The sequence below is a fragment of the Amblyomma mixtum genome, chromosome 5 (assembly GCF_055824585.1).
Source record: "Amblyomma mixtum isolate Tamu chromosome 5, ASM5582458v1, whole genome shotgun sequence".
NCBI lineage: Eukaryota > Metazoa > Arthropoda > Arachnida > Ixodida > Ixodidae > Amblyomma > Amblyomma mixtum.
This window is the reverse complement of record NC_143016.1, coordinates 71,806,242-71,828,268: the sequence shown is the minus strand read 5'-3', so window position 1 is coordinate 71,828,268 and position 22,027 is coordinate 71,806,242. Positions and strand designations below refer to the sequence as shown.

The window sequence follows — 22,027 nt, the reverse complement described above, 5'->3', positions numbered from 1 at the left end:
GGAATCCACCGAGATATGCGAGACAATTACTGCGTACGTCCTTTCCTCAAAAAACGAAACAAAACATTGGCGTTAGCGTTGACAACGTTGTAGAGTCCGATAATTTTTCACGCAAGGGGGCACACAACTGGCTCCCTGCGTCAGTGGACACCTCAATCTCACCGTCGTGTACTGTGCGTGGCATTAGTGTCCACCTGCAAAAACCTGCTTTCGCTCAATATTCCGTGACCAGACGCGGTGGCTGTGTGTTTAAGGCGCACGTCTACGTAGCAGTACCCGGGTTCGAACCCGACCGCGGATGCCGCATTTCGATGGAGGCGAAACGCTAAAGGCGCCCGTGTGCTGTGCGATGTCAATGCACGTTAAAGAACCCCAGGTCGTCGAAATTATTCCGGAGCCCTCCACTACGGCAGCTCTTTCTTCCTTTGTTCTTTCACTGCCTCCTTTATCCCTTCCGTAGTGCACGGTTCGGGTGCCCATTAAGAAACGTGAGACAGTTAGTGCGCCATTTCCTTTCCTGAAAACCAGTATTCAGATATTCCGTGCTTAGCCATGGTCAACCGCCAGCAATTTTTCTTATGTTCCCTTTTCTATGAAATGCATCAGTTTTACCTCACCCCCAAACATATAAAACAAAGGAACAGTGGGATGGCTCTCAGTCCAGCTCCAACCTCCAGATACAATGCCAGATGTTTCGTCAGGCCAGGGCGGCAGCGACGACCGCAGCGGCTCTGAACTAAGGGCTCCAACTACCTTTCAAGACCATTCAACCCTTATTAGTGTGCATAATTAATGTTTACAATTTATACTACTGCTGCAGGAAAGCCTGTTATTTCTTTTCTTGATCTTGCCACTCAAGAAAGAAAAGTGTCCTAAACGCCAGCAAGAACAAAAAAGAAACACCTCTCACTATCACAACACTTGATTTTAAGGCGAAAGCCTTTAATGGCTCATGCTCGCGGTGTCCGACCGTGCTCGCGGCGTCTGTTCATGCTCGCGGCGTCCGTCCTTGCACTGGAATCGCGCCAACTGTTGGTTCTCCTCCGCGCAGCGGCTCAACCTCCTCCGTAATCTTTCCTCAATTTCATTTTATTCATTACGGGGGCCCCCTTTCTGTTGCTTCTTTCACTCCCACTTCCTTTCTTCCTCTACAAACAGATGACGGGTGTCCAGTGAGATATGCGAGACAGTTACTGCGTGATTTCTTTTCCTCAAGAACAACTTTCATTTTCTTCATTTCGGCCCCTCCTACTCTTTCTTCACTCTCTCCCACTTCCTCCCTTCCTGTACGGTGCGGTTCGGGTGTCCTGCGCGACGGTTGCTAGGCAACGGCTCTTGCGGCCGCAACAACAACACAAAAGCCTGATCCAGGCGTCCACTGACCCAGGGAGCCAGTTATGCGCGCTTCCTTTCCTTAAAATGACCCGAGTGTAAAACGTCAACGCCAACGTCAATGAACGCAATGAACATCGAACGGGAAACGGCGACGGCGACGCCGCGAAGCGGGCGCCAGAGACAATAAAAACCGCACATGCGGGAAGCCCGCCACGCGCCAGGCGGTTCGGGGAAGCGGCGCTGGGTTGGCCACAAAGTTTCGACAAGCACAATTTAAAATTTCTAAAGTGATTTCGTGTAATTTTTTTTTGCAAATTATGTGCAGTATAGATATGTGAAAAAGTGCGTGGGATGATGATGATGATGATGATGTCCACAGCATTTATCTTTTTTTGACCTGCTGCCCTTTCTTCTCTCTAGTTGATCCGCCGGCAGCTCGAGCAGCACGTTCTTCTCGCGCCCAGGCTCCAAGTTCCTCGCGCGTTCCTCTTGTGCACGGCAGCCGGCCTTTTTTGAGCTCCAGCAGCTGTCCACGACGATCTACGCCAAGTAAGAGTCTTTTTATTCGCACCCTTATTACGCACTTCGCAGCGTTCCCTAAATGCGATTCCTCTGGAGCCGTCCGGCAACTCTCTGTCTGGTGTGAGGCGTAGGCCACCGAGCAGTTCGAATTCATTCGAGGGTGATCTGTTCCAAGGTATTGTTTCCAGATTTCCTGGTTGCGATGGTTATTTTCCCGACGTAGTCATGGTGCAGGATGTAGTAAGTGCAGAACGCTGGCACATTGGGGTGTTATCACACCTTGTTGGGTTTGAAAATACGTTTTCGTGGACCGCCTCAGCTCAGCTAAACTTGGCCTTAAACGATCACCTTCAAATCAGTGCATTACGTGCGAACGTAAAGTTTGCTTGGAAGCATGGAAGCCTTTCAGCAGCTGTAATTCTTGTAGTGGTCTCGGAAACGCTTCTGATCATTTTTGTTGCATTTATTGCATTAAGTCGCAACACTAACTGCATGATGCTCAGCTCTAAAGTGATTTCAATCCTTCCAGGTCAGTACAGGTTCATTGAAAGGCTGTCGCCAACGTTGTAACGACTGGCGCTCCCATCAGCTGTCTTCTACCGGAGTCTCCATCGCCTCTCACGTGCGTTGCAGTAGGTGTAGATGTTATCACCCGTTTTGGCTCTCACATGTATCAGCTTATTTTCCAATTTCTTGTGCTCCCCAATTTTCGATTTTTATCGTCCTTCAGATGTTAGATTCATGCTCTGAACAGCTTTCTCACCTCGCTGACATCCGGCCAGATTCAAAGGGTGGATTTTCTAAACCTATATCATAATGTCCCCGTAACATTCTTTCTTTCGATTCATATACAGCATATTCAGTCTACATAGCCCACCTCTGGTATCTATTTAGAGAGCACAAGTAGCTACCCCTAAGATCGGAAAGTGTTAGAACGCTCAGCTACTGAGCCGAAAAAATTACCGAAAACACTGGAAATTTTAAAGTGTGCTTGGCGAAAGCCTTGTGGTCAACCCACCACCGCTTCCCCGAACCGCTTGGCGCTTGGCGGGCTTCCCGCATGTGAGGTTTTTATTGTCTTTGGTGACTGTGGTCTTCATTTCGATTGTACTGTTTTAGAGCGCAGCTCTTTGGCGCGCGTTTGGCGTCGCCGTTGTGCGTTCGGCGTTCATTGTGTTCACTGGCGTTGGCGTTTTACACTCGGAAAAGCCGCTGCGGTGGCTCAGTGGCTATGGTGCTCGGCTGCTGACTCGAAAGACGCGGGATCGATCCCGGCCGCGGCGGCTGAATTTCTTTGGAGGAGAAATTCGAGGCCCGTGTACTGTACGATGTCAGTGCACGTTAAAGAACCCCAGGTGGTCGAAATTTCCGGAGCCCTCCACTACGGCGTCTCTCATAGCCTTAGTCGCTTTGGGACGTTAAACCCCATAAACCAAACCAAACCAAACCATTTTAAGGAAAGGCAGCTCTCATAACTGGCTCCCTGGGTCGCTGGACGCCTCAATCACGCTTTTGTGTTAGGCTGCAAAAGCCGTTGCCTAGTAACCGTCGCGGTGGACTGACGAACCGCACCGTATAGACAGGGGGGCCGTAGTAAAGAAAATGAATTTAAGTAATGGTAATTACGGAGGAGGTTGCGCCTCTGCTCGGAGGTGAGGCCACAGTTCGCACGGTCCCAGGGCAAGGACGGACACCGCGAGCATGGACCGACGCCGCGACCACGGATGGACACCACGATCATGTACGGACGCGGGTTCTTACGCGTCCGCGGCGGCCGTGTTTCGATGGATGCGAAACGCTAACGGCCCCCGTGTGCTGTGCGATGTCAGCGCACGTTAAAGATCCCCAGGTGGTCGAAATAATTCCGGAGCCATCGAACGCAGCACCTCTTTCTCTCTATCTTTTTTAGCTCCCACCTTCCTCCCTCCCTTTACGGCGCAGTACGATTACTCTGCCATTTCCTTTCCTCAAATAGCAATTTTCAATTTCAGCGCGTTCTCTCCACTTACTAGACTTTCAATTTAGCGCCAAGCTCTTCTGGCAATTAATATTTTTATTTTTGCAGCTGGACTAAAGCATAATCTTAGGCGATCATTTGGGCGCCGCCACTGTATACACACGAGCCATGCGACAGCTGATGCGAGCCACGCGACGGCGACCAGACTACGGGGACACTTGCGAGTTAAAAAACGCGCTGGCCACGTTGGCCACCACTCTGGCTCCACGCAGTCTCCGTCACGCCTCGCTGCTCTTTCCCTGCTCACAGTCCAGCGCCGCTGAAGCGACTACGCAGGTATGCGACAACACGCACCAGCTTTCGGTTATTGCAGGCAAATAGAGCACAAATTTCTGGGAAGTTACTCTGCGGCTCTTTCAAGGCTTCCTCCACGCCAAGGATGTTTAAGATGTACTGGATCAAAGCTGGCTTGAGACTCGTTTTTACACAGAAAGGCAATTCACTGTCATTACCAGGGATTCATGGTTATTTGGTTGTGCGAGGAAATGTGGTGATATCGACGAGAAAATAGGCCAGTGCAGGTGTGTACAGCCTAAGTTATTCGACAGCATCAGGAGCTCATCGGCTCATTTGGTGGCTTCTGGTGTCAAGTGTCAGCTCACGTGATCACACATGATGGGTGGGACGTGAATGACTAAGCATGAGACATCATGCGTAAATTACGACAAACGCATCGACGGATTCGTTGTGTTGCCACAACCCAGGCTGGGCATGCATCGTCTAGGTATCGGTAATTTTTTTCCTTACGGTCCCTTTGGACAACTATAATTGTGTCGCGTCGCACTAGCGTTCAGTTCATTAACGTTACTTGTGCGGACGATATGTCGATCAAAGCAAACATTGAATGCTGCCTCATTGAAGTCCAGCTAAATTAAACTTAACAGTCCACCGCAATACAACAAATGTGAAGGAGCGTGCAAGCATCCACACCTAATCACAAGTTTTTATTTATTCTGGAAAACGGTTGTCCAAATGGCGCACTTCATTGTCACTTTTATTATACGCGTGTGCATGTTTCGCGTTTTTGTTTATTACGCAGGCTCCACAAACAAAATATTTATGTCCTTAGAAATATGGCAGCAAAAAGATAACAGGAAATTAGTAGGACAAGTTCATTGGCGGTTAACATTGCTTAGGGCAGTCGCTGTTATTTGCCTACCTTCTGTAAAGTTCTCATTCCCAAGCGCCGCTTTCAGGGCGGCCTGTATTTAAAATGCCTAAAGTATGGTATGTGTATTCTGATACTCAGCACGAGCAAGCACCGATGGACAGGCACTGCCGAGGTGTAACATCACCGCCGAGGCTTCGGGGTTACAACGACAGGATCCCTCCCGAGACTTGGTTCGCGCCGCTGGCGGCTAATGCAGCGCGCAGGCCACTGACCGATCCGTGGCCAGCCGCCATGGATCCAAGCAGTGCAGCAAATATTGGTGAGCCAATCAGTGAGCAACACAGTGCACAACCTGATGTTGCAAACAATGGCGAGAACACGTGACGTCGTCAGAAGGAGCCCCGCTCATATGAACAGGGCAGGTATTTAGCGGCAGCAAAAATAATCCTGACCTTACGAGTTCGCGTATCCTAAAGCTAACCAGTAAGATAACAGAAATGCAGTTATCTTGCAGTTATGGTGGTGTACCATCCACCATCATCTTATCACAAAGCGAAATGGAGAAACCACCGCAATGAGGCGCGTGCACATCAGATCCTGCCTACCGTTAGTCGTTGAGAGCATGGGCATGACGGACTGCAGGCATATGACCTCAAAACCAGCCATCATAAACTACCTTTCCAGCACATCAGCCTTCACTTTTTTCAACCCTTTTCTCTCTTTTTGTTCCCTGACAAAAGTTGCGTGGGCAGGCTTTAGCAAGGTTTACTGACACTGGCACTAGGGCGCCACTACGTCCTAGTGGCACTAGGGTGCCACTATGACGCGGCGAGGGGATTTCGGTTGGTCGTAGGCATAGCCGTTGTCAATTGGCGACAAGCATTGGTGACTTTAATTTTTCCCCTTAATTAAGTAGATGATGTAACCCGTTCTTCAGAGTACTCTACGGTGCGAGGCGCTCACTGAAGGCCTACATTTATCGCCCGCAAACCGAACTTCTCGGTGGTCAAAGAGCAGCGCGACTGGTTCTTAACCCAAAGGGCAAGGGTTTTGAGTCCCGGCTTGCCATTTTAATTCAGAGCGCTGTTGCTGTTGTTTATTGAACATTGTGCAGAACGTAATGGTGGTTTAAAGACATCCCGACCTTCTAGGCCACTGAGGAATTGTATAGTAACGTCGTCAGTGTTGTACTTTGAGATCGTTGTGGGCTGTTTGAATTACCCCCGCTAGGTAATGCGGTTGCAGTGTGAAATGGCCATCGACGAATGAGAATATAGTGCTCCCACCACGGCGGCTGGCGCAGAACGCGCGTCCCAAAGCTAACCCGTGAATAAGTGTGTCATTCGTGCGCTTGTCCCTTTCCACAGATTACGGGAAGATTATGAAAATATTTATTGTATTAAATGTAGGGGGCGGAGAGTGGAGACTGGTTAGATATACATTAAGACCTATCTTTGTATACTTTCTGCCCCTTAGATGCGTTAGCGGCATTATCAGGGAGCCATGAAACTCTTGCCTATTCCCGGAGCTCTCAAGATACTCGATGTATTTAGAACTTTTGAATCGAAAGCTTCACCACGGGACCTCATGCTTCGATTGCGATGTGCCTAGTTTTCGCCTTCAAAAGGCCTGAAACTTCGAAAACAAAGAGGCAAACTGACCCCCTAGGACAGTGGACACCTTAGTGTCACTTTAAGCTACGAACCAGTGGAGCGGGAGCTTGGAAAGCAAAGGAAAGGCGCATAAGTGCCCTCTTCGTACTGTGGACACGTCATTCTTCCTTTAGGCTGCGCGACGGTAGTGGTGGTGGTGGTGGAACTTTATTTCCAGCGGATATAGAGGAGCCACCCGAAGTCACCCCCCGCTTAAACGGCGGCCGCTATCCCTTGGGCAGCGGCGGCGTCTTCAGTGACAGATATGCGCTGCATGCGTTGGCATTGACAACGTTGTGCCACAAAAGCGGCACTGAAGCCATAGGCCGTCGGCGTTCATTGCATTCATCGGAGTTGGAGTGGACACCGTTTTACACTCCGATGATTTTTAGGAAATCAAGTGCGCATAACTATTTCCTTTGGTCAATGGACACCTGAATCGCGCTAATAGGTACGTGGGGTGATTAGTGACTTAGGCTGCATGCGTTAGCGCTGATTACGTTGTGGCAGACACGCGGCACTTTTGCAATAGGCCGCATCGTTCATTTGGTGTGCAAACTGCCGCGATAAACCATTAACTACCACCTGTCAGGTTGGGTGCGCTGCCTATCCAGTGTCCGGAACGCACCGAGCGTTAGACGCCAAGCCGCTTGTAGTTCAGCAGTAGTTTGGTTGGTTTGGTTTATGGGGTTTAACGTCCCAAAGCAACTGAGGCTATGAGAGACGCCGTAGTGGAGGGCTCCGGAAATTTCGACCACCTGGGGTTCCTCAACGTGCACTGACATCGCACAGTACACGGGCCTCGAATTTCTCCTCCAAAGAAATTCAACCGCCGCGGCCGGGTTCAGCAGTAGTGGAACAGCAGCTAATTTTCGTATAATCTGCACCTACAAAGATAATCGATTTCAACAAGTGTTAAAAGACATTCACAACTCCGCTGCGTTCTTTTTTAGGGAATAATTAAGTGTTTTCTGCTAATTGACTTCTTCTACACTAAATCCATTTTTCGTATGCTATTGTTAGCGTTATAACAATCCTCACAGCTCCTTTAATTCTGCTTTAAGCACATTATTTTTGTGGCTGCCCTGGCGCAACTCGTTTACAATTTCGTGGTCCAAAAGATATTACTTCTTTGTGCTGTTCTTACAGGAAGTTAAAATACTTATTATATGCCATGTAATTTAAGGGAGAACTACAGCGCCATTGTTTCAGAAATTGCAGTATATAGACACACCATCCGAAATTTGTCCAGCTGTGTCCTCTGCTTAGCACGCTAACTTATTCGACATTACGGTATTCACTGTTGTACTGTCTAACGCACTTCCTTTTTTTGTCTATTGCTGTCTGTAGATCAGACCACGAAAGTTGCAGAGATCATCGTAAAGGATCAAAGCTGGTGAGTGGCGGTGCCGCCTCCTGTCATTTGTATTCTAAATCTTCTCCGCTTCAATGGCACAATTTCCAGCCCTCAGTACCATACCCATCGCGGCCCTGCGGCGAAAATATTTCAAATGTGTGTTTCATGGTTTTCAATTAGAACAAACTGAAGTGGGTGCCGCTAGCAGTTTTAGCGGCAGGAAAACCAGCCGAAATGAAAAAAAAAACTTGATAGGAGGATATTCGATGAAAAAATTACCGACGATTACGTTACTTCCTAATGCGAAATTTGAGCGCAGCAAATAAGCTGTTTCACCTTTTCGATAGATTGAGGCAAAGAAATCGAGCAACACATGTATGCGCTATCAGAGTTTTTTTTTTATTTTTCACACGTATTCCTTTAACAAAGATTCCACTAACAGTTCTTGACAGTCATGAAGGAAGCTTTGTGGTCGGAGAAATAGACTGATATATGTTCGACTTGGTACACCAATGCTTGATTCTCAAAGACGAGATCTATACAAGTGCCTCGCGAGGTTGACACAGCCGTGGGACGCGTTACGAGCGAGAGGAACGGGATGTTCTCCCGCATAAGTGTTAGGAAATTGCTGTTTGTCTTTATGTCAACATTAAAGTCCCCCACTACTAACATCAGTGTGGATCGATGGACGGTTAATGCGAGTTGCAGGAAGTGCACGACGTCTTTCGTGAGTGCGGTAGGGGCGAAGTAGGCAGCTACTACCAGCAAGCCGTTGGGCAACTTTGCGGCGCACAGTTCGCCAACTTCATGTGACGTGCCAAACATTTCGACTGGTATTGCAGAGAGAGAGACCTGTGCGCAAGTAGATAGCGACTCCCGCCGCTCTGTTGTGGTCTCTGCGAGCACCACAGCAGTATAGGAAATCTAAGATTTCGAGAGGCTCTTCGGGATCCATCCAGGTTTCAGCAAAGCAAAGTACAGAGGAATGGCGCAGAATGTGATCGTGGTGTACGTCCTTGGCATGTGCGGCAAGGGAGCGTACGTTAAGAATGTGGTTGTGAATGATGAATCAAGTGCTGCCAGCGAATGACGCGTCCATTGGCTGTCTGCGTGTGTTACTGATGTGTGGTTAACATGTTAAGCTTCGCCTGTAAGAGTGGAACGCGACAGCGTCTTGCAACGCTGCCAGGGAGTCCACAGAACGCCATCGCCAATTCGGCTGTACGCCTTGCTGGACGGTAAATTTATTTTTTGAGGAAAGGAAATGTATCTCTCTCGCATATCTGGGTGGACACCTGCACCTCGCCGTAAGGGAAAGGGGGAAGATGGGAGTGAACGAAGACGCCGTATTAGCTAGACGCGCCTTTGTTCATTCCAAACCATTCAGCTGGCATTACGGAGTGGCTAGCGTGCTCGTATCGCACTCCGGAGACCCTGGTTCGATTCCCCAACTCGACCAATTTCGTTCTCGGTTTTATTGATTTATGCGGTCTAACTAGAAAGGTTAATTAAGCTATTTCATATTTATATTATTGTATTTCTATCCATCGTGTTCTGTCATTAACCTGTCAATTGTTGGAACTGTCTAGGATGTTCGACACAACGTATATGAAACGAGCAACGTCTTACTGAGTGGGGAAGTGCGTGGTGGTGGAGGGAACGCGGCTTCGTACTTATCTGTTTTTTTCCAGCAGCGTCTCCTTCCGCGGACGCTGTTGTCGCTGCGGCGCGCGTCTTTCTTTTCTTTTCTTCTGACATCTTCATTCTCCTCTATATTAATTAGGCTAATTGATTAATTAAGCAATTAACTAAACTCAGTCCAACTTAGTTGCAGCATCACTATACGATCCCTTTGATTGGTTGCATGGTTACTAGCCAAAGTACAATTGGCCCCATTTGAAATTCGCGCACTGTGACTTCACGAGCATTTCGACCAATTGTGGGGGCGGAGCTGGTTACGAGGCCGACGCCGGCGCCGACGCGAAACCCAGGAACGGACGCCAAAGAGCTGCGCTCTAAAAATAAATGAGGCCAGTTCCACATCAGTCGCGCACGGGTAGTCTGACCTAACATAAGCGCTTCTTGATTCGTGATCTCCTCGCTTGGAAAGCTTGTTGAAAAAACATTCCCCAAAGCCTGCTTCATTGTAATAGCCCCTATAAATTGCCTTCATTGATTATAAGAGAGCATTTGAGGAACCGACTATGAGGAGCCGTGCACAATTGAAGAGTCAGAGTGTAGAAAAGGTATGCTCAAATATAGTGGAAGGTGTCTACATTGGCTGCACAGTCACCACAGATCCCTATACATGAAATAACTGCCAATAAAGAAAGATGTCAGGCTTGGAGACGCGATCTGTTTAATGCCATGTGTTTACCGAAGGTATTCATAGAATGCCTCCAAAACTCAATGAACTCAGAATAAGAGTTCATAGACGATACCTTAGTAATCCTTTATTCATAGATGAATTGACTTGCTAAGATATTCAATTGACAATTTTAAAAGCATGAACGATGACGAACATACTCAGTACAAAACTTTGGGTGTAAAAATTAATATTCAAAACGCTAAAATAAACCGCAGCTGGCACAAGGCAGTGTTAACTGAAGATATATTTGAGAGGCCTTTGTATTGTAGTGGGCGTAGTCAGGTTGACAATAATGACAGATAATCAGCGAATAGACCAAGACACATTTTGAGAATACCTTCTACAGGCTACACATTGTAAGACCCTTTGGTGATTTATGCTCTGCTCAGGCAAGATTTGTTACATCATTCAGAAGTTGCTTTGACTGGGGTTACCGTATTGTATTATGGACCACAATACTATACAGTGCAGTATTTATTCGTGTAATGAATGCACTCGCAAAATAAGTACCCCCCCCCCCCTCCCTCTACTTTGGCTGTTAAAGAAAGGTTTCTTTTCCCTCGCGTAAAAATTCAGGGGGCACTTTGTTGACCTAAAGTGCGGTGGGGCGAAAGCCATAAGCGCAGTGTTGCTGCTTGTGTCAGTGATGTGTGGTTAAGACGTTAAGCACCGCCTCTAAGAGTCGAACGCGACAGTGTCTTGCAACGCTGCCAGGTAGTCCACAGAACGCCATCGCCCGTTCTGTTTTAGGCCTTGCTCGTCGGTAAATTGGTTTTTGAGGAAAGGGATTGCATCAGTCCCGCATACCTCGGTGGACACCTGAACCTCGCCGTAACCGGAAGGGAGGAAAATGGGAGTGAACGAAGACACCGTATTCACCAGTCGTGCCTTTGTTCATTCCAAACCATCGATCTGGCATGGTGGAGTGTTAGCGTGCTCGTCTCGCACTCCGAGGACCGGCGTTCGGTTCCCGAGCTCGACCAGTTTCCTACTCGATTTTATTTATTTATCTGACCTGACTAGAAAGGTTAATTAGGCTTATTGGGTAATTAAGCAATTGACTCATTTCATTCTCACTTGCTTGGAACGTCACTATACCATGCCTGAAATTGGTTTTATTGTTACTGGCCAAAGTACAATTGGCCCCGTTTGAAATTCGCGCGCTGTGACGTCACGACCGTTTCGACCAATTGAAAAGCGTGACATTTCTGTCCACAACTTCTGCTTACAATGATGAGGCATTAATGGCTGCCGCCTTAATACACGCAACCCACTATTATGGCACGCACTAACCTCAAGTTGATATCGAATTCTAACCGCTGCCCTTTTCTGAACGCTGAAACGATTAGATACAACTACGCAATACTGCATCTGACACCGGTCCAATGTCATTAGTACTACATATCATACTGATGGTGCAAACAGCCTATAAAAATGGTTTGGTTTGGTTTATGGGGTTTAACGTCCCAAAGCGACAGAGGCTATGAGAGACGCCGTAGTGAAGGGCTCCGGAAATTTCGACCACCTGGGGTTCTTTCCGCGAGGCTGCTGAGAGGCAGTTGGATTTACCGGCCATCGTAAAGAGCTTGTATGTCCGATCTACCGTATTTATCGTTGTAGCAACATGTTGGGGTTCGGGTTCGCTCTGAATGCTGCGAGTTGTAATGGTTTGGTTTGGTTTATGGTGTTTAACGTCCCAAAGCGACTAAGGCTATGAGAGACGCCGTAGTGAAGGGCTCCGGAAATTTCGACCACCTGGGGTTCTTTCCGCGAGGCTGCTGAGAGGCAGTTGGATTTACCGGCCATCGTAAAGAGCTTGTATGTCCGATCTACCGTATTTATCGTTGTAGCAACATGTTGGGGTTCGGGTTCGCTCTGAATGCTGCGAGTTGTAATGGTTTGGTTTGGTTTATGGTGTTTAACGTCCCAAAGCGACTGAGGCTATGAGAGACGCCGTAGTGAAGGGCTCCGGAAATTTCGACCACCTGGGGTTCTTTCCGCGAGGCTGCTGAGAGGCAGTTGGATTTACCGGCCATCGTAAAGAGCTTGTATGTCCGATCTACCGTATTTATCGTTGTAGCAACATGTTGGGGTTCGGGTTCGCTCTGAATGCTGCGAGTTGTAATGGTTTGGTTTGGTTTATGGTGTTTAACGTCCCAAAGCGACTAAGGCTATGAGAGACGCCGTAGTGAAGGGCTCCGGAAATTTCGACCACCTGGGGTTCTTTCCGCGAGGCTGCTGAGAGGCAGTTGGATTTACCGGCCATCGTAAAGAGCTTGTATGTCCGATCTACCGTATTTATCGTTGTAGCAACATGTTGGGGTTCGGGTTCGCTCTGAATGCTGCGAGTTGTAATGGTTTGGTTTGGTTTATGGTGTTTAACGTCCCAAAGCGACTAAGGCTATGAGAGACGCCGTAGTGAAGGGCTCCGGAAATTTCGACCACCTGGGGTTCTTTCCGCGAGGCTGCTGAGAGGCAGTTGGATTTACCGGCCATCGTAAAGAGCTTGTATGTCCGATCTACCGTATTTATCGTTGTAGCAACATGTTGGGGTTCGGGTTCGCTCTGAATGCTGCGAGTTGTAATGGTTTGGTTTGGTTTATGGTGTTTAACGTCCCAAAGCGACTAAGGCTATGAGAGACGCCGTAGTGAAGGGCTCCGGAAATTTCGACCACCTGGGGTTCTTTCCGCGAGGCTGCTGAGAGGCAGTTGGATTTACCGGCCATCGTAAAGAGCTTGTATGTCCGATCTACCGTATTTATCGTTGTAGCAACATGTTGGGGTTCGGGTTCGCTCTGAATGCTGCGAGTTGTAATGGTTTGGTTTGGTTTATGGTGTTTAACGTCCCAAAGCGACTGAGGCTATGAGAGACGCCGTAGTGAAGGGCTCCGGAAATTTCGACCACCTGGGGTTCTTTCCGCGAGGCTGCTGAGAGGCAGTTGGATTTACCGGCCATCGTAAAGAGCTTGTATGTCCGATCTACCGTATTTATCGTTGTAGCAACATGTTGGGGTTCGGGTTCGCTCTGAATGCTGCGAGTTGTAATGGTTTGGTTTGGTTTATGGTGTTTAACGTCCCAAAGCGACTAAGGCTATGAGAGACGCCGTAGTGAAGGGCTCCGGAAATTTCGACCACCTGGGGTTCTTTCCGCGAGGCTGCTGAGAGGCAGTTGGATATACCGGCCATCGTAAAGAGCTTGTATGTCCGATCTACCGTATTTATCGTTGTAGCAACATGTTGGGGTTCGGGTTCGCTCTGAATGCTGCGAGTTGTAATGGTTTGGTTTGGTTTATGGTGTTTAACGTCCCAAAGCGACTAAGGCTATGAGAGACGCCGTAGTGAAGGGCTCCGGAAATTTCGACCACCTGGGGTTCTTTCCGCGAGGCTGCTGAGAGGCAGTTGGATTTACCGGCCATCGTAAAGAGCTTGTATGTCCGATCTACCGTATTTATCGTTGTAGCAACATGTTGGGGTTCGGGTTCGCTCTGAATGCTGCGAGTTGTAATGGTTTGGTTTGGTTTATGGTGTTTAACGTCCCAAAGCGACTAAGGCTATGAGAGACGCCGTAGTGAAGGGCTCCGGAAATTTCGACCACCTGGGGTTCTTTCCGCGAGGCTGCTGAGAGGCAGTTGGATTTACCGGCCATCGTAAAGAGCTTGTATGTCCGATCTACCGTATTTATCGTTGTAGCAACATGTTGGGGTTCGGGTTCGCTCTGAATGCTGCGAGTTGTAATGGTTTGGTTTGGTTTATGGTGTTTAACGTCCCAAAGCGACTAAGGCTATGAGAGACGCCGTAGTGAAGGGCTCCGGAAATTTCGACCACCTGGGGTTCTTTCCGCGAGGCTGCTGAGAGGGAGTTGGATTTACCGGCCATCGTAAAGAGCTTGTATGTCCGATCTACCGTATTTATCGTTGTAGCAACATGTTGGCGTTCGGGTTCGCTCTGAATGCTGCGAGTTGTAATGGTTTGGTTTGGTTTATGGTGTTTAACGTCCCAAAGCGAGTAAGGCTATGAGAGACGCCGTAGTGGAGGTCTCCGGAAATTTCGACCACCTGGGGTTCTTTAACGTGCACTGACATCGCACGTAATGGACAGCAAAAAACGTTGCTATCATCACTTGCTCATTACATTTCATTAAAAATGTAAAAAAAACTCCTCTTATTGTCTTTTTTCTAAAATCTAGCCATCCCTTATGTTAAACCCCTTATAGGTGCTTAATGTAATGAAATAAAAAGAAATTGAATTCTTGTCCTCCTCCTTTTGGACAGCATTATTGGCGGCGAGGTGTTATACTGCTGGGTTTGAGATAAAATGTGGTGCTTATGCCATCGAGCACGGGAATCGAGCTTCAGCTCGATTCCCGTGCTCGAAGTTCCCGAAGTTCATTAACCCAGTAAGTAAGGCAGTTAAAGGTGCACTAAAGAGAAACTTGATATCGTCTTTTTACCGAGAGAACTCCATCTACAAACTACGAGCAATCTTAGAAACTTCGGAATAGTGTCCTGTACGGCCGATTTCCCTATGAAATCGAATAAAAGAACCGGTTGCCACCTTTTTTTTTTAAATCTCTTTCGAAAAGGGGAGTAGTCAGTCAACACTGGAGTTCCTGTCAACCAGTCGAGTGGTTGCTTCGCTTTCGCTTTCATTTAACTTTCTAGTTTTCGGCCAATAAATAGTGTGTCCCAGGCTACGTAGCCGCAAATTAAACTTGTGGAAATAAAAGTACGCGGGTACACTTTGCTTTCGAGGATCGCTACGTACGTATCACTCTGCCGTTGGTAGAGCTGCAAGGCACCACGCGGCTGGCTGAAAAGCATTCCACGTGCTGGCTGACTGGACCTCTTTTTCGAAGCTGAGTTAAAATTAAAAAAGGTGGAAGTCGGGACGTTTAATTCGATTTAATCGGGAAATTCGCCCTACTGGACAATACTCGAAGTTTTCTATTATGCTCGGAGCTTGCAGATCGAGTTCCCGCGGTAAAAATACGAGATCAGAATCCTCTTCACTGCCCATTTAAGCTATGGATGTCTGTCCTACTTTTGAGTATTGTGAGTGCTCGAACTGCCCAAGTTTTGCAACGACACACGCAATCAATGTTGAAGACCAGGTTTCGAAATGCTTAAAGCTTGGAAAAACTCCTTCTTCTTTTTCTCTGGTGATTGATATTTGGAGCACAAACCTCAGTAATCATGAAGTCAGGTGGTCTTGTTCTCTATAGACACTACTCTTTGATCTTAGCCATGAGGCCGAGAAGCCGATGTACTGTGCGATGTCAGTGCAGGTTAAAGAACCCCAGGCGGCCGAAATTCCGAAACCCTTCACTATGGCGTCCCTCACAGCCTGAGTCGCTTTGGGAAGTTAAAATCCCCATAAATCATAGAGCTTTTCCAGAGACGGTGACGTCACGAGAAGCTTCAAGCAGGGAGAAAAATACGAGGACGAGGAGGAAACAGAAACGAAGAGTCTACGCGTTAAAGTATTCGCTGTTTTTGTTTACTTGTATAAACTGAGCAACCTGCATATTTACACGCATGAGACACGTATGGCTCCGTTGACCTAAAAAAGAAGTGAAGAGTTAGCTCTAGTACATCGGTTTGATAAGGTCAGGCGAGCGTTGTCATTCGCAGTCTCTCAGCGGAGCTTCCTCTATACACATACGCTATCCTTCGGTAAGGTGGTGCGACGTCATGGGACTTTACTCCACCGGTTACGGCTTGGCGTCGCCTACACCAAACACTATCTCCACAAGATCGGCATCGAAAATAAACCAAATTGCGTACCGTGCCACACTCCAAAGACAATTGGACACCTTCTTTGCGAGTGCCCGAACTATACTGCTGCAAGAAAAACATTGGAGGCCACCGTGAAACAGCTGGACCCTCGCCCTCTCTCTGAGGAAACTCTTCTGGGCGCCAGGGCGAGACGTTCTGATTGGTGCTGTGTGACAAAGGCCGTGCTCAACTTTTTGTGTGAAACAGGCCTGGACAGCCGTCTGTGACTGCCTGTGCACTACCTACATGGTTAGCGACATGTGTCGGTGTTTGTGTTGCAGACCCGTTTTATGTGCGTCTACTCACCACGATGCGAGTGCCAGCCAGTGTGTGTGTGTGTGTGTGTGTGTGTGTGTGTGTGTGTGTGTGTGTGTGTGTGTGTGTGTGTGTGTGTGTGTGTGTGTGTGTGTGTGTGTGTGTGTGTGTGTGTGTGTGTGTGTGTGTGTGTGTGTGTGTGTGTGTGTGTGTGTGTGTGTGTGTGTGTGTGTGTGTGTGTGTGTGTGTGTGTGTGTGTGTGTGTGTGTGTGTGTGTGTGTGTGTGTGTGTGTGTGTGTGTGTGTGTGTGTGTGTGTGTGTGTGTGTGTGTGTGTGTGTGTGTGTGTGTGTGTGTGTGTGTGTGTGTGTGTGTGTGTGTGTGTGTGTGTGTGTGTGTGTGTGTGTGTGTGTGTGTGTGTGTGTGTGTGTGTGTGTGTGTGTGTGTGTGTGTGTGTGTGTGTGTGTGTGTGTGTGTGTGTGTGTGTGTGTGTGTGTGTGTGTGTGTGTGTGTGTGTGTGTGTGTGTGTGTGTGTGTGTGTGTGTGTGTGTGTGTGTGTGTGTGTGTGTGTGTGTGTGTGTGTGTGTGTGTGTGTGTGTGTGTGTGTGTGTGTGTGTGTGTGTGTGTGTGTGTGTGTGTGTGTGTGTGTGTGTGTGTGTGTGTGTGTGTGTGTGTGTGTGTGTGTGTGTGTGTGTGTGTGTGTGTGTGTGTGTGTGTGTGTGTGTGTGTGTGTGTGTGTGTGTGTGTGTGTGTGTGTGTGTGTGTGTGTGTGTGTGTGTGTGTGTGTGTGTGTGTGTGTGTGTGTGTGTGTGTGTGTGTGTGTGTGTGTGTGTGTGTGTCGACATCACCCGTGAAACTCATTGTATTATGCCATCATCAACCTTCATTCGCACTTTCCTTTTCCTCCCCTTCCCTTTCCCCTGTGTGGAATAGCAGGCCAGGGCCATGTTGCCACCGGCTGACCTTCCACCTTTTCCTCATTAAAAATTTCATTTATCTCTCTCTTCGGTACCAGCCGCAGGTACTGGTGCCACCGTCTGTACTCCCTGGACCCCGGAGAAGAGCAGCCACGGTCCTCACTCGGTGCCCGCAGACGCCGTGTCCACCAGGCGATGGCTGACGTGTGGGACGAACCGGCCGAAACTCTGCACGGCACAACACGTGCTCGGACAGCCACTACCTCGGCCGGTGCATTCCTTAGCGTGGAGTGTTCGGTGCACTCTTCATCCCGCACCAGTTCTTCGCTGCCTCAGGTACGGGAGCAATGACCTGCGATGACGGCTGTCAGATGGACGCACTGCCACTAAGAACACAAGCGTAGGGTTGGCGCAAATTAGAAACGGCCTGTTTTCAGGAGTTAGGGCGAAACAACCGGGCACATGAGCACGAGGTACGCCGTTGCTGAGATGTTTTATTTGCTTATACTCGCTTAAACCACACCATGGCTGAACTAAAAGAGAGAATGCGCCTGAGTTTAACGTACAAAGCATGCATACGCTTATGTTATGTAGACAGCGTAAATTTATAGTCTTTTCTCACAATATGTGTGTATGCCGCTAGCAGTGACGCGGTGTGGAAAAGCGAGAAACAGGAGCGGCGCGGCAAATCCGGCTCGCCCGCGCGTGAACCAGTGAGAACAGTGCCTTGTTTTTGCGGCGAGCGAATGCGCTTCGCTCGCCGGATTTTTGGGCAAGTGTGAACGCGCCTTTAGGAAGTTTGGGGGGGATAAGGCGACCGCAGCTGGCACAAGACAGGGTTAATTGGAGATATACTTGAGAGGTCTTTGTATTCCAGTATTCCAAGAAGGTCTTTGGCTTGCCTGACTTGACCTCTGGGGACTAGATTGTGGGGGTCATCTAGGGAATTATTTTAAGCTGTTTAGTTTTGTTCTTTGGGCATTAACGTAACTGTAAATTATACCTATTTTACGGACTTCAAAAGCTGTGCAGTTATCGGATCTTGAATTGGGTACCCTTCTTTCTTTTTTTTCTGTTTGTTCTTACGCACACCTTTTGTCACCAGCAGTTGATTCATTGTGCGGCGGGATCTTTTCTTACACAGAAGAGAAGAGGTAACATATTTGAGAAGGGTGGCATCACGAACGAATGTGCATAGACAAATTGCATGGCTAGTTATATTGCCACGTATCATTGTAGTGTTTGTTCGTTCACGCTCAAGGCTACAGGAAAGGGTTGTTATCACTTTTGTTCGTGGCGCGAGAAGCGACCAGACTAATCTCGATTGATCGCAGCCATGAAGGGCTGCATCTAGGTTTTTCTAGATTACTGTAGATGATCTTGTCCTGTTATCTGGAAGTTTCCTTGCCGCCTTTAAATTGAGCGATGCCGCGAGCGGCGGACATTCGTAGTTCGACGACCGCCGAGCACGCCTGTTGCTTACGCCGCCGCCGAGTGATTCAGTTCTTTTGAGGGCGCAAGTCAGCCCAAATAAAGAGCTTCGTTTGCAAGTATTTCTGGTGTCTTCCTGACCGCTGGACTGCCGTCACTACAACGTGACATCTGGTGGAGGTGCTGGGTAGCCTCCCATGTTCCGGACACCCCCTACAAGTCGAGACGCCAACCCTTTGAGTCATCTACCGCAGGACCTGAGTCCAGTCCACCGCGCAAGCCGACGCCTGCAAGGGGACGCACCTGAGTTCGGGACCCTGCCGGACCCTACCCGGAAGCGGAAGCAAGTACCAACGTCCATCATGACCTTGCCCCAGACGACCACTCCAATCATTCTGCAGCAGCCCCGGGTGCCACCAACCTTCGACGCTTCGCCTGGCGCCGACCCCGATGAATGGCTGGAGCAGTTCGATCGTGTGGCTGTCTTCAACAACTGGGACGACGCCATGAAATTTAGGTACGTCTTCTTCGCCCTGGAGGGACCAGCAAGAGTCTGGTTCGAGAATGAGGAAGCCAGCCTTGCCAACTGGGAAACCTTCAAGGAACAGCTTCTGAAGACCTTCACAAACGTCGTGCGAAAGGAGAGAGCCCAGCAGCTGCTACAGTCTCGCATACAACACCCAAACGAGACCGTTGCAGTGTATACTGAGGAGATGAAGCGTCTCTTCCGGCGTGCCGACATGAACTTGAAGGAAGAAGAGAAGGTGAAGTTGCTTATGCGAGGAGTTAAAGAGCAACTATTTGCCGGCCTCGTTCGCAACCCACCGAAAACCGTCGCTGAATTCGTAGAAGAGGCATCCACAATGGAGAAAACTCTCGACGCCCGAGCCCGCCAGTATGACCGCCAGCAGCGCTTTTTGTCAGCAAGCTGCATGGACACCACTAACAATGATAACCTGCGGGAGGTTATACGTGAAGTTGTGCGAGAGGAGCTCCGACGGTTGCTGCCAACGGGAACGCAGCCGCAACTTTCATCGCTCACTGACGTCATCCGGGACGAGGTTCAACAGGCCTTGGGTGTGACGCCGACACCCACGCAGCCTCTGCAGCCCCCAGCCATGACTTACGCCGCAGCTGTGCGCCGTCCTGCACCTCGACGACGGGACCCAAGCCCCTATCGCCCTCAGCCAGCTGCGTTGGACCGCCGCCCACTCGCCGCAACCCGCCCGTCCTACGAGCGACGCGCGCAGCCGAGGAAATGCGATGAGTGGAGAACTCCCGACCAGCGCCGCCCACTATGCTTCCACTGTGGCGAAGCCGGTCACGTCCTCCGGCACTGCCCATACAGAAGACTGGGCATCCGAGGGTTCTCTTACGACGCTCCACGACCCCGACCCGGCCAGCGACCAGCCGAAATCGAGGAGTTTTTACGTCGGGAAGAATACTCATCGCCGAGCCGCCTATCACGTTCCCCGTCGCCATCGTCCCCGCGCTTTGTTTCTCCTAGCCGAGGTTACGCCGTGCGTGGACGCTCCCCCAGCCCACGAAGGTTAAACTAAATAAAGCAGCCTCTGGAGGTGAGGTTGCTTCTAAGCGCAATGACAAAGATCCTCCATCGACGAGTACTCAAGACCATGCCTCAACTACAACGACAACACCGACGACGACAACACCGACGACGACAACACCGACGACGACAACACCGACGACGACAACACCGACGACGACAACACCGACGACGACAACACCGACGACGACAACACCGACGACGACAACACCGACGACGACAACGCCGACGACGACGACACCGACGACGACGACACCGACGACGACGACACCGACGACGACACGGCCAGACTTGAAGCTTTTACCGCTGCCCAGTGAAGTAACGTCGCAGTACGCCCACCGCAGCCTCACTACTCGACGAAGCCGAGATCGGACACCGAAGACAACGTACAATACCAGAACGCGAACAAGTGACCTTCAAGTTACGGTCGACGGTCACGCGGTTACTGCCTTGGTGGACACGGGAGCTGACTACTCTGTCATGAGTGGCCCACTCGCTGTCCGACTCAGGAAGGTGACAACAACCTGGGATGGCCCGCTGATCCGCACCGCAGGTGGCAACCTGATTACGCCGTCAGGACGCTGCACCGCGAGAGTTACTGTAAATGGGAGAACCTATGCGACAACCTTCCTGATCCTACAGCAATGCTCGAGAGACGTGATTTTGGGAATGGACTTCCTGAACGAACATCGGGCGATCATCGACCTTCGATCTAAGTCGATCAAGCTTTCCACGGAAAAAGCCATACCTGTTGCGACGAGCGCGACTCATCACGTTGCCTTAAACGTCCTCGATGAAGCATTGAGCGTGCCGCCCCGATCAAGTGTTCTCGTCGGCATAGGTACTGCAGACATCGAAAATGCCGAAGGTGTTATCGAGGGGAACACCCAGTTACTCCTGGATCGTGGATTGGGCGTCGCGAGGGGAGTCGCCGAAATCCGAAATGGCCGAGCCCAGGTGTTGCTAACCAACTTCACCGAAGAATACCGGCATCTAAACAAAGGTACGACGATCGCTTTCCTCGACGAGCTGGCAGACATCAGAGACGTATTTGCCCTACCCGACCAACCTGCAGAACTATCTGAACAAGGCCATCAACCCACGTTCGACATCAACCCAGCATTACCCCGGAGCAGACAAGACCAAATACGCAGTCTTCTTCAAAGGTACACCGATTGCTTCTCATCAGCATCGAATGTGCGACGAACCCGGCTTGCCAAGCACCGCATTGTCACAGACGAACACGCACGACCACTGCGGCAGAGCCCCTACCGCGTATCGCCGTTAGAACGCCAAGCTATCCGCAAGCAAGTTGAGGAAATGCTTCGTGACGACGTCATCCAGCCATCGAGGAGCCCCTGGGCAGCACCGGTCGTCCTAGTGAAAAAGAAAGACGGCACCCTTCGCTTTTGCGTCGATTACCGCCGCCTGAACAACATTACGAAGAAGGATGTCTACCCCCTCCCCCGCATCGACGATACACTGGACCGGCTGTGCAACGCTAAGTACTTCTCATCGATGGACCTGAAGAGCGGCTACTGGCAAATTGAAGTCGACGAAAGAGATCGCGAGAAGACTGCGTTCATCACGCCAGACGGACTCTTCGAGTTCAAGGTGATGCCATTCGGCCTCTGCTCTGCCCCAGCGACGTTCCAGCGAGTAATGGATACGGTGCTCGCAGGCTTGAAATGGCAGATTTGCCTAGTCTACTTAGATGACGTTG

The 22,027-nt window shown here is 49.5% G+C and overlaps 1 protein-coding gene across 3 annotated transcripts; it reads left to right on the top strand.

Moving 5' to 3' along the window:
• The first annotated feature begins 1,411 nt into the window (after positions 1 to 1,411).
• Positions 1,412 to 21,779, top strand: LOC149342631 (uncharacterized). 3 transcript variants are annotated; one of them, XM_089545049.1, is made up of 6 exons: positions 1,412 to 1,677; positions 1,756 to 1,884; positions 5,124 to 5,304; positions 7,988 to 8,033; positions 17,405 to 17,642; positions 18,992 to 21,779. In XM_089545049.1, exons 3-6 carry the CDS (start codon positions 5,139 to 5,141, stop codon positions 20,294 to 20,296), a joined length of 1,755 nt encoding a protein of 584 aa, XP_089401175.1. In that variant the 5' UTR covers positions 1,412 to 1,677; positions 1,756 to 1,884; positions 5,124 to 5,138; the 3' UTR covers positions 20,297 to 21,779. The 3 variants fall into 3 exon arrangements, with proteins under 3 accessions (XP_089401175.1, XP_089401174.1, XP_089401176.1); XM_089545048.1 differs by lacking the exons at positions 1,412 to 1,677; positions 1,756 to 1,884 and adding an exon at positions 1,907 to 4,150; XM_089545050.1 differs by lacking the exons at positions 1,412 to 1,677; positions 1,756 to 1,884 and adding an exon at positions 4,159 to 4,598.
• Positions 21,780 to 22,027: the final 248 nt, after the last annotated feature.